Source organism: Pongo abelii, chromosome 1 (assembly GCF_028885655.2).
Source record: "Pongo abelii isolate AG06213 chromosome 1, NHGRI_mPonAbe1-v2.0_pri, whole genome shotgun sequence".
Taxonomy (NCBI): Eukaryota; Metazoa; Chordata; class Mammalia; order Primates; family Hominidae; genus Pongo; species Pongo abelii.
Genome location: NC_071985.2, coordinates 113,034,968 through 113,047,489, shown reverse-complemented (window position 1 = coordinate 113,047,489; position 12,522 = coordinate 113,034,968). Strand labels below are relative to the sequence as shown.

Sequence of the window (12,522 nt, the reverse complement as noted above, 5' to 3'; positions counted from 1 at the left end):
ATGGAGCTGAGCCGAAGTCACTGGGAAAAGCCACAGGAGCCAGTGGGGCTTGAATGAGGCCTTGAATTCCTCGGTCCAGGCAGTGGGCACAGCCCGAGCAGTGGTGCAGAGGAGGACGGGGGGACATGAGGAGGCCCCTCGCCTTCTGGAAAGCATGTACAGAGGGCAGATGAGAGAACTCAGGTGCCACAGACTAGACAGGCAGGTGCCAAGGGCCAGGGTGGGCCAGAGCATGTGATGGACTGGTGAGAACTGGCAGGAAAGTGACCAGAGACCAACTCTTATGATGTAAAATCCCATGATTTCTAAATATTAGTGACTAACTCTAAATTTGAAAAAGCAGTGTGAAGATCTGCTCCAGGAGAGGGATATGTGGGCTAGTGTTCCAACTGTATGTGCAATAATTTATATCTTAAAAAGTGGGTGGCGAGGTGTCAGCAGCAAATCTGTTCATTCTTGGCGATAAGTCCCAAATATACATTATTATATCATATTCTCAGCTTTCCTGTATGTTTAACATAGGTTATAATTTTTTAATAAATTAAATTTGGTGGGGATCAAATATGCAAACTAAGAAAACACATTCACAGGCTGGCCCCAGGATTAAGGCCTCCAATTTTCCACTTCTGCTCCCAGTCTAGTGGTCCAGTGCGGGAGATAAAATAGGAGACATGTTAGGTGCAGTGCACAGTAAATGTGAAGAGTGCCATAAGAAACGAAAATGCTTCCGGGAGATCCATTCCTATGGGGGATTCATGAGGTCCTTGCATTTGGGCTAAATATCAGAAGATGGGTAGGATTTCAACAGACAGGAATGTGAGGGAAAGTATTCCAGGTGGAGACAATGGAGTCTGCAAAGACCCAAGTGGGAAAGGGGTCACTTTTAGGGAACAATGAGACCAGACCAGAGAGCACCACGCCAAGGGAGAAATGGAAGATACGCCTCGAAAGACATGATGGGCACACACAGGATCACCCGGGGCCACCCCTGGAGACACCCTGCCTCCTTCCTTCATTGACCTCAGAGTAGGAGTTCTGTGTCCCCATTAAAGATGACTTGGGCCAGGCACAGTGGTTCACGCCTGTAATCCCAGCACCTTGGGAGGCTGAGGCAGATGGATCACCTGAGGTCAGGAGTTCGAGACCAGCCTGGCCAACATGGTGAAAGCCCGTCTCTACTAAAAATACAAAAAATTAGCTGGCCAAGGTGTTGGCGCCTGTAATCCCAGCTACTTGGGACGCCGAGGCAAGAGAATTGCTTGAATCCAGCAGACTGAGGTTTCAGTGAGCCGAGATTGCGCTATTGTACTCTAGCCTGGGTGACACAGTGAGACTGTCTCAAAAAAAAGACAACTTGACATTCAATTACTTCACACATACAACATGCCTCATGTTCTCTCAAAAACTGGACTCTACGGGAAAAGAATGTCTCCTCTAGCTACGAATATTGATGGTGATGCTAAAAGCTGGGACATCATTCACTCTGCAATGGGAATTGTTCAGCTGTCCCTGGAAGATTACCTTGGCAGCATGTTGTAGGATGGACTGAAAGAGATGAAGAGGATACTTCAAGAATCTAGGTAAGAAATGAAGGCCTGATTTATGTGTTGGTAACAAAACAGAATACAGGGGCAACTGTGGCAGGCCTGAGACAGAATGGCCGCTAGTTTACACTGGACTGGGTGTTGGCACAGAATTCCCAAGCACACACTTTCTCAAGCCAGAAACCTGGATGGCAGCCCCCCACTCCACCCACCTATCATTCAGCACTACCAACTTTACCTCCACAACACCTCTTGAATGTGTCGTCTTCCTCCCTGGTAACATCATTCCTACTCGTACCCCCAACAGGCCTCCTTGTCTTGGAGAGTCACCCATGAAACCTATCCTCAGCAGTGTTGCCAGAGTTCTCTCCAAACTAGTCTCACCATGTCACGCCCTTTCTTAAAACCAACCACGAGGGGGAGCCCCAGGACTGTCAGGGTGAGCCTGAGAGCCTTAGCATAACATAGAGGGCCTCTGAAGACCTGGGCCCTGCCTAACACCCCAGACTAATTCTCATCAATCCCTGCCCTATCCCCAGATTCTCCTACTTTGTGCCTCAACAACTTTCCAAACTCAGCGCTTTCTGCATGCAGCATGCTTTTACATCTACCCAGGCCAGTGCACTGCGTTCCTTCTGCTTAGAGGGTGCCCAGCTCTCCTGCCAGTGCATCCTTCCTAGCTCCTTATTCACCATCCAAAGCATCTCTTTTTACAGCCTCCATGCTTTGTGCATAGTACCACTGCTATTAATTTTTCATTTATATATCCTATTCCCCACCCCTACACTGCCATGTCCTGAGGACAGTAACTCACCATGTCATCTCTCTGTCCCCACTGACTGACATAAAATAGACACATGGGCTCATGGATGGAAGGATGAAACACAAGCAAACTCAACTGCTAGGATGGAGACAGGAGGGATGGAGAGTCAGGGAGCAGAATGCTTTGAATGACAAAGCAAGAAAGAATTCAAAGATGAATTTTCATGGTGTTGATGAACCTGAAGAAGCTGGATCATCATGATGAGAGCTGGGAGAGAGACAAGCCACACAGTGGGTATGGTGCTGAGAATGAACTCATTTGTGTGATATAAAGAGAGAGGGGGGTTATGAGAGGCCCATGAGCAGGGAAAGGGAAAGGCTGATGAAGGCGAAGCCCAGCTGCCAAGGTTATAAAGGGACTGGGAATTAGATCCAAAACCTATAATGGTGCAAGGCCCAGAGCATTTTTATACTACAAAAAAAGGAAAATCTGCTTTTGAAAATTGAATTCAGAAGAGAATCGCCCACTCTTAGTTGACTCAAGTGAGGACCATGCAAACTCTCTGTCTACATGTGCTTCTTAAGACATCAGGGGACTCTGGTGGAAATTTGAGGGGCATTCTTTTTCTTTATCTTGGCTCAAGATCCCACCCAATGGTAATGAGCAGGGAATGGAGTCGGTGATCTGAGGCATGAAAGAGGTTCATTATGAGGAAGTGGAGAGGGAAGGCTGGATGAAAAGAAAGTGGCTTAGCCACTCTGTCCCCAAAGGCAGGGAGCACTGAGGTCAGTTGCAGACTCCAAAACAGTCAGTAATCTGTTCTGGAAACCTGAAGCTCCTTATTGAACAGCGCAATCTTTCCTCAAGAAATGGAAGAACCAGCACTGATGCAGTCAGCCCTTCTTCCAAAACAGGTACTGGGACAGAGAGGTGGGCGTGAGATGGACTCTGGGCCTATTGTCATCTTAGCATGAATGCTGGCCACTGAAGTAGGAATACCCTTCTCATGAGCCTGGCACTAACTCCCTCCTGCACCAGCTGGAGTCTGTCAAATCCCTGGTGTAGCTCTGAGCAAAGCAGCTCTCTAGGCACAAGGCCAGTGAGGTCACCCAGGGCCTGTGCTTGGCTTAAGGGGCTGCCATGGGACCCCACATTTCATTTTGCACTGATCCCTGTAAAATATGCAGTGAATTCTGATTATGGGAACTTCTTTCAGCAGCAGGGAAAAACACCTATTGCTGACCTATCGTGGGTAAATGAAAAAACCTCCCTGGCTCCTACAGGGCAGATCAATGTCTTTGTGGAGTTCAGATTTTAGAGCAAAGAAAGCTTCATCAGGTATGGTGGGGCACACCTGTATTCCCAGCTACTGGTAGACTGAGGGGGAAGATCACTTGAATCCAGGAATTCAACGTCAGACAAGACCTCATCTCTAAAATTTTTATTAAATGGAAGTTAAAGAAGGATCTAGGGACCTTTATTCCAGCTTTAACTGTGGGCTCCTTTCCTGCTTTCATTTTACCGATGAAGAAACTGAGGCCTGGGAAGTGAGATGGCTTTCTCAATGTTCACCTAGACCACCGTCTGTAATGGTGACCTAGGATTTGCTACTTTTAAGATGAAAAGGGGGGTGAAGGCATAGAACTAGGAGTTTGCCCTAACAACATATTCATAAAGCGTGGGGTGGGGGGCATTTCTAAATGTCTGGGACATTTCTAATGTCTGGGAGGAGAGACATTTAGAAAGAGGGCAGAGGGCAGGTTTAACCAGAAGTCAGCTATCTAATCCATTTGTCTGGCCCATACAGCCCAACCTCCCATCTGAACATCAGCTTGTGGACGTGGGTGCTGCATAAATGGAGATAGGCAGGTGCTTCATGGTATAGAAATAAAAGTAGTTGAGGGTGAGAGAAACTAAGCAAAGGGGTCAAGAAGGGCAAAAAACAAGCGAGTATTCTTTTGTTTTAGAAGAAGAATATTTTTGCAAATTAGAGTGAAGAGTGAAAATCCTGGGTTCTCATTTCAATTTTGCCATTGAAGTTAAGCAAATCTTTTTATCTTCTTGCATCTGTTTCCTTTCCTGCAAAATGAAGGCTATGGCTCATTTCTAAGGTCTGTTGCCAGTGACATTGGGCTGTAAAAGTGTAAGATGATTTGCATCCTCTGGCACCTGCATGCTTCTGCAGTTAAACTTCATAATAACACAAGCCTCCATGTGCTTATTTGTTTGTGTGAAGCCAAAGCTATTTGAGAAAGTGGTTTCCTAGCCCTTCCCTGGCTCTAGTGGCACCTGGCACCTCAATGGGAAAGGGGCATCGTACCTCTCATAGGGTTGTGAAGGGTCAAGAAGTGGGGCCAAGTAGGAACCGATTCCCTCCCTCCCTGATATCTGATGGCCACTGAACTGCAGAACTTAATGCTGACTTAAATACGGCCTTTTGTTTTGGCATTAAGCTATAGATGTTTCCCAAGAAGGTTTTAAAATTCTTTGACAATCACTAGAAATTGAAGTGGGCAGGACCAATAGAGACAGTGCCTACTGAAAAGGAATCAGAAACCCAGAAAAGTCATGCCTTGCTCAAGTCCACTGCCAGTTAATACCAAAGCTCTGCCCTGCACACTCCACGCACAGCACACCCTCCAAGGAGAAGCAGAACTAGTTCCTTCTTTCTTCCTGTTCTCAGGAAAGGGAGGCCGTGCCTTCTCACTCCCTCATCACCCTGCCCCAGGAGCTGGAAATCCCAGAAGACACAGTCCATATGCACAGCAAATGCCTCTCTCCTCCTTCTGGGATCCCAGGAGCTATGATACAAGACTTTAGGATGCCCCTCAGCAGCCCCTTCTCTGCAGCACTGGGCACAACCGCCTTGTAACCACCTTGCTTCCTAACGTTCACACAAGGCCCTGAATCTTACAAGAGCCTTCATGTTTGTCATTTGGTTTGATTTCCCCACACCTCATACCTGCATCTTTCCACTGCACAGATGAGAGCAAGATCAAGAATACCTACAGGGCTTGGTCTAGGCTGCAGCAACACTCAACGGTGGCTGTGTCAGTCCAGTGAATCTCAGGCTGTGAAGTCATGTCTGTGATTTCTACCAACTCTATTAACTTCAACACAGAAATCGGCAGAGCTACTTCAGCTAAAACCTTGAAGTGACCTTCATTTCAGACATTCGCTAATGCTATACTTGACAAGAGAAATGTCTAGCCAGATCCTTTTCCAGCCCCTTGACAAAGTGAACTAGCTTTTCCAAGGTTACACACTGTCTCTTCCCTCACCCAACAAAGCCAGCTAAAGTGGGCATTGCCTGATTTGCAGCAGTGGTGGGGACTCTGACTTATAGTTGCAGAGTCCTTGGCAGAGAATCTGCTTAATGCTGAGCCTTTGCTGAATGTACCATCTTGCCCTAGCATAACATGTGAAGCCTTGACATGAAGTTCCCCCCGTCCACCTCCCACACCCTGCAGCCCCAGGGGCCAAATCCTTAAAGTCATACTTATAGTTGGCAAAATAATTCACCCAAGCAGGCTGGGCAGGCAGGAAACAAAATAGGCCTTCACCTTCACCTTTAAATGGTGTTGGAATGTGTAAGCATCTCTACCTCTCTCATATCTGTCTCTCTAGCATTGAGCACTATGCCTGGCACTTGCCCACTCAGCTGAGGGGTGAACTTCTCAGGGGCTCTGCTCTTAATGAGTCACAGCCTTGGGGCCTGGGGAAGGCCAGTCATACACAGATGGTATCAGAACACCCAGGCAGAAACACTCCCTACCTCAGCCCTTAATGCTTTCAGAAAAGCATCTCAGTGGAGTGTCTTCAGTGAACAAAAAGAATGCATGGAACTGCTTCCAGTGAATCCCTGGTCTCCAGGAACTGGCGTCTGGCAATTCTTTTACTCAGGTTGGAAATCCTTCAAATATATGTGTGGGAATGCCAACTTAAACATTGCACGTACACTAACACCTTTTTCAACCTTCTTAAAAACATGGGACAACATGGTATATGGAACACCTTGCCACCCACCTCATTGGCTTCCAAAGCTGAGCATTCCCAGCTGCTGGAATGAGACAGGGCGCCAGCTGGATGCAGACAGCATTGTGAACAGTGCTCTGGATCCCACAGGAGCAGCAAGAAATTGAAACCCATTGGAATGTGCTTTGGGTTAGCAGAGATGACCTTGAAACCAGTCTAGCTGCAGAAAACTACAATCTACAGGGTACTTGCGGCTGTGATAGGGAGACAGAGGAGCAAGCACTAGGCAATTCATGCTGGAGACTGGCCAGGTGTGCTTCTCCCCTCCCATCAGGGGCAGAGAGAACGGAAATGATGTGAACGCCAAGGGCAGCTGAGAAAAGGAGTCATGCCTGGGGTTTTGCTTTGTTGTGAGCCGAGTTGGGGGAATAAAGATCTGAGAGAAGCAGAGGAAGGCTGACTGTGAGTGGTGAAGACGGTGAAGGCCAGCAGCAGCCTTCCACACCTATTCCATTGTCATCTGACGGACAGCCAAGACAGGCAATTTTCCTGGCTCTTACTTATGATATTATCTTCACTATTTGGAGCAGTTGTGTGAAAGGTGGCCTACCAGGAGCAGACAAAGCCTGTTTGCACCTTGCACTGCCCTTTGCCTCCACACCCCCCAGGGGAGGAGAGGATTTGAGCCTTATGTATTATTATACTTACTGTAATTCCCAAGAAAGAATGGGGGGTCTCTAATTGGTCCTACAGAGTTCTCAACCCTGTTTGCTCATTAAAATCGCCTGGGGAGTTTCTATAAAACTACAGGAACTGAGGCCTCACTCCAATTAATTGCTCTCTTCATTTAAAAGGCAAACAATCCAAAAAGCTCTCCAAGGTTAAAAAACTCTGTAGCTTAAACTAATCAAACCTCAAGAATTCCAGGTTGACCAGGTACAGTTTTTCTAATTGGAATGTGGGCAGAGGCCCACTCACAGCAAATTCAGGGTGAAGTAGCACAGATAATATGCAAATGTGCCTGTTTGGGTATGACTGTATTCTAATGCAACTTTATATACAAAAATATGCAGGGCAGATTTAGTAGTTTGTCAACCCTTGTTCTACAAGAACATAGCTTCCATAGACAGAGCTGAGTGACATTTAATGTGTGGCAAAGAAGAATGACATGGTAAAAGACTGATATGGATTTAATGACAAATATTCCATACTGGTTGCTGAACACCAGAATGCTGTCCAAGGAACCATCATTAAATAAAACAACCTGAAAATAAGGCAATTCTCACGTATACAAGCACACCCACACGAAACCTGTTACTTTTAGGATCATTAAATTATTCACTATTTTAACAAACAGCTGTAAAATAACATTACAGTGAAGAAAAATGTGCACAAACTTCAGAAACACAGTTTTAGATTGTCTATGAACACAGGTCCTTAATTTGTATTTTTTCACATATGTACAGTCTCTTGATTGTAAAGAGACCACATGGCTCAAGGGGTTAACTTCTCATTTTCTCCTTCCAACTCGAAGCTCAAGATTTAATCAAAACCATTTAGCCTATTTAAACTGCTCCAGGTTTTGCTTAGCAAAGGGCAGCAGAGGAAGACTGCTCTTCACCAAATTCTCCAGGAAACAAATAATACACTTGCTTCCACCATCATTAATGAGTTGGTGGAAAAAGTCCTCAGATTAACGTTTTCAAGGGTGAACCGCAGTTAACAGGGTTTGCCGAAGAAATATTATTCTAAAACTAGATACAAGAAACAACCTCCTGAATGCATTTAACCTCACTTAATGCAGGTAAGTTCCCTGAAGAATTGTAAGAAAAAATGGAATCACATTTTAAATGCACCAATAGAGTCGGGTGTTGGTAGTTGGATTGTTTTCTTCTGCTAAGAATGTGCTCATAGAAGGGATATCAACGTAGCAGCTGACTCTCTTATCCATGGTAATAGAAATAATGAGAGAGGTAAACAAAGTCCAAAGATTCCCACTGCCACTAAACTATTTTACATTAGCTTCACTCTCCACTCCCTGTTGAACCCATTCTCTAAAGTTGCTGATATGTAGTATATTTGATGCAGATGAGACCAGGCAGAGCAATGGCAGCAAAAAACAATAAAGCGGATAATCAATCCATGAATAATCAAAAGTTGGATGAGATTTCATAGGCACAGACTTGAGAAAACTTAAAACAGCTGGAAGAGGTAGATGTACATGGAAAGAAACCCACAAAGCAGTAAGATTACCTAGAAATTGGCTATATTATTTTCAGGTGGGTCTAATATGCTTAGTATTCAGATTACAAGTCGGAATTCAAAACGGACACTTGTTTGCTTGTATTACTCCTGACTAGAAGAAAACAAGAATTAATGTCTTTCAAAACTGTCTATAGTTTGAAAACCTATTTGCATTTGTGAATAACAATAAACTGATTAAGAGGGCAAGATCAACAGGCATTATACAAGCCCAGAATTATCAAGATTTTTAAGTGTTTTTATAACCACAAAAACATGCTTTCCTATAGTCCCCAAAGAGGTTCTTTACTAGAATACAACTGATCAACTATAAATTACTAGCATCCACAGAAACTTTGCTAAAAGTGTAAAAACAATCTCGTAGCTTTTTTTTCCCCCTTCCACTGTGTCCAATATTTTGTGAAGATGCTTCCATGAAATGGGTAGGGTAACAATCACCAGTGAAGAAAACAATACTGCTTTCCACAACTCTAACTTCTAAAGGCTAACCTAGCACAGGGATCTTCAGCATAAGTAACTGAAATCTATACAAGAGTCATCTAACTACAGCCCCTTACTAGAAATGGAACATAGCTAGGATACCCTAATTAGGCGACAAAGACCAGCTTTGTCAATAAGGACACGTTTGGCCCTTCTAGGCTAGCCTTAAGTTTTTCATCAAGCATAAGAATTTTCAGTGTCCTTATTTTGTTATATAAATCATGACAAGTAAGTCTTCCTAGCAGCTGAGCTGGAGAATGCAAGAGGTCAGGCTACAATTATTCACACTGTCCTCAGCCTCTCTTCAGGACAGCCTGCACACTCCTGTTTCCAGGCCTTCCCTAAGACAGGGGTCATAATACTGATCTAACTCACAATGATGTGAGAAACAACTAACAATTATTAAAAAGCATAAAGCACTTTGCAAATATCAAAGTGCTATTTTGGCATCTATATAACAACCAGAAAACATTCATTGTTTGTGCTATTTGGCAATTTTGCATTTACACCTCTCCCTGACTGGGCTCTCCTGGGTAAAGCCTTGAGATTTCTACCGTGCCTCCACTTGCAGCAAAAAGACATTGTTACTGAGACTAGATCCCTCGTCAATATGCATGGAAGTGGGGGTTAGTGGAGGTCACTAACAAATGCAAAGTGAAGGCAAATGAGACCAAGGAGTCTTGCATCCCAACAAAGTGAATACTTTCCTGGATTTCTCACATAAAGGCCAGCAAAACTCTGAGCTAGTTGACTTTTTAGCAGGTCACTGGGCAACTGTTGGTCTAAAGTTCACTTGAAACACCTACATCAAGGTGAGGTGGGAAAAGGAAAGTCACACATAGCTGTGATTGTTCCTTTTCCCTGTACTTAAAACACCACAGTTGAGACCTGAAAGAAATACTGGGTGTGGCACACACCTGGGATGGGGCGAGGGCGGGGGAGGGGGGTCATCCAGGTAAACCACCTTAACCCAGCATAAAGCTAGAGTATTTTCAAAGAAGTAGCAAAGAACCCGGGACGGAATCAGGATTTCCCACATCAGAGAACCCGTTATAAATGAATTTCTAACCCCCAGACATTGCCCCTTGAAATGAAGAGTGTGGCGTTTTTCAGCCCACTTTCCCTTGGATGCCTCAAAATAGCAGCTAACTGTGGCTCAAAGAAAGGAAAAGTACATTAAATATCCTTTCCTATGTGACTGACAAGGTTCCCCTACTTTTTGTGAGACAACAGGTGATGTGTGGAGATCGGGCAAACTCGGTGGGACCAAGACAGAATCACTTATACTTGGTTTTATTTCGCCCCATAACCCTCATTTAAACTCTCTCCCCGCAGACTTCTACAGGCCATCGCGGCCTACCCTAGTCTATTGCCCGCCATTCTGTTCCCACCCCAGCCCACGAACTGCCCTTCCTCAAGGTCCTCAAAGCGCCTGGTCCTCCAAGCTCTTCACCCCCTACAGCGTGTATTTAAGGAAGTCATCACCCCAAGCGCATCTCCTGAACAATTCTTCCATGGAGAGGAGGCAAGTATAGCACCGGGAAAGAACAACTTAACACTCCTCCCGCTTCAGGAAACCCCAAACACCAAAGGCTCCCCAGTCACTCTCAGATTGTCCCTCCCGCCCCTTCCCCACTTCCTTCCCCTGGGTCAGTCCCAGGATATCTACCCCCCACAGGCTCCCCAGAGGGCAGCCTCCCTCGGACCCAGCCCCTAGCACAGGTGCAGCTTCTGGTGCTGCGCGAGGTGCGTTTTGTAGCGGAAGCCTTTGCCGCAGCCCGCACACTTGTGCGGCTTGTTGCCCGTGTGGATGCGGCGGTGGCGGATCAGGTGGGAGCTCTGGATAAAGCTCTTGCCGCACTCGATGCACGTGTAGGGCTTCTCGCCCGTGTGCGTGCGCTGGTGCTGCGTGAGCGTGGAGAAGTCGCTGAAGCGCTTCTCGCACTGGCCACAGCGGAAGGGCTTCTCGCCGGTGTGCACGCGCAGGTGGTTCACCAAGTGCGAGTTACGCCCGAAGCCCTTCCCGCACTCGCGGCACACGTAGGGCCGCTCACCCGAGTGCGTGCGCTTGTGCGTGAAGAGGTGCGAGCTGACGCTGAAGGTCTCGCCGCACTCGGAGCACATGTAGGGCTTCTCGCCCGTGTGCACGCGCTGGTGCTTCACCAAGTCCGAGCGCCAGCTGAAGCGCTTGCCGCACTCGCCACAGCCGTGCGGCTTCTCGCCCGTGTGGATGCGCTGGTGGTTGGCCAGGTGCGAACGGCGCACGAAGCCCTTGCCGCACTCCCCGCAGGCGAAAGGCCGCAGCGCCGCCGCCCCCGCGCCGCTGGCCGCCGCGTGCGCGCGCCGGTGGCTCAGCAGATGCGAGCTGAGGCTGAAGGCCTCCCCGCACTCGGGGCACGGGTAGGGCTTCTCGCCCGTGTGCAGGCGCCGGTGCTTGAGCAGGTCGGCGCGCCAGCTGAAGCTCTTGCCGCAGTCGGCGCACAGGTTGGGCCGCTCGCCTGTGTGCAGGCGCAGGTGGTTGGTCAGGTAGGTGTTGCGGCTGAAGCCCTTGCCGCACTCCCCGCAGCGGAAGGGCTTTTCGCGCGGGGGACGGGCCAGCGGGGGCCCGGCCCCGAAGCCCCCCGCCACACCCACCCCCATCATGCCCACCATCGCGTCGCACTCGCCCGCCAGGCCGAAGGGCTCCAGGCTGGCGGCGGCAGCGGCCTCAGCCAGGCGGTGAATGCGCTGGTGCTGCAGGAAGGCGGCGCCGGGACTGAAGCTCTCTCCGCAGTCGGGGCAGATGGTGGGCGCGTCCATGATGCTAGCCACCAGGCTATCCAGCTCCCCGAGGTCCACGGCCATGGGGTGGTGGAGCCGGTGGAAGCGGCGGTGGGCGGGCTTGTCACCTCGGTGCCGACTCCCCAGGGAGAGATGTCGCCTCCAGGGAAGTACGGGAGGGGCCGGCTGCTCCTCTTCCTCCTCCAGCCGGTTCTCCCCAGCACTCTCGTCGTCGTCCTCCCGGAGGCTCCGGGATATGCTGTCAGACTCAGACAGTCCTGGGAACATCGCTATGTCAGCTACACCAGATTGGTCATCCTCTTCCCCACGGACAGAAACGCCTTCTTCCTCACTCACCTGCCCCTCTGCAACAGAAAAAGGTGGCAGTGGGGGATTACTATACTTGGCATTCAAAAGATAAGCCAGAGGAAACCTCAGTAATAAAACTGTGATTCCCTCCCTCAGGCACTCTGGATCCCTGCCTCTCCAAGGCCCCTCTGAGAGTCTAGCCTCTCTCAACTGGATCCTCCAGGGAAAGGCCTAAAGGACAGTGCAGTCATTGCCCCCTCTGCCCACCAGTTCTTCAGGCAGCCTCCTTGGGCCCAGGCCCCACTAGCTGGACCCGAGGCACTGCCTAGCAGAGCCATCTGAAGGCCTGACAGCCTGTGTTCAGGATATTCAAGTCTGTGCCAGGTGGGACGCTCCCTAAGATCTCAGGAGAAAAGGTTTACTCACTCC

The 12,522-nt window shown here is 48.2% G+C and overlaps 1 protein-coding gene across 3 annotated transcripts in view; it reads right to left on the bottom strand.

Moving 5' to 3' along the window:
• Positions 1 to 7,454: 7,454 nt before the first annotated feature.
• Positions 7,455 to 12,522, bottom strand: part of ZNF697 (zinc finger protein 697) — a 28,867-nt gene continuing 23,799 nt past the window's right edge. For all 3 annotated transcript variants that reach the window (XM_063727930.1, XM_009245582.4, XM_054528696.2), the window contains one exon: positions 7,455 to 12,149. In XM_063727930.1, the coding sequence (XP_063584000.1) occupies positions 10,738 to 12,149 (1,412 nt within the window). In that variant the 3' untranslated portion in view covers positions 7,455 to 10,737. The remainder of the gene's footprint in view (positions 12,150 to 12,522) is intronic.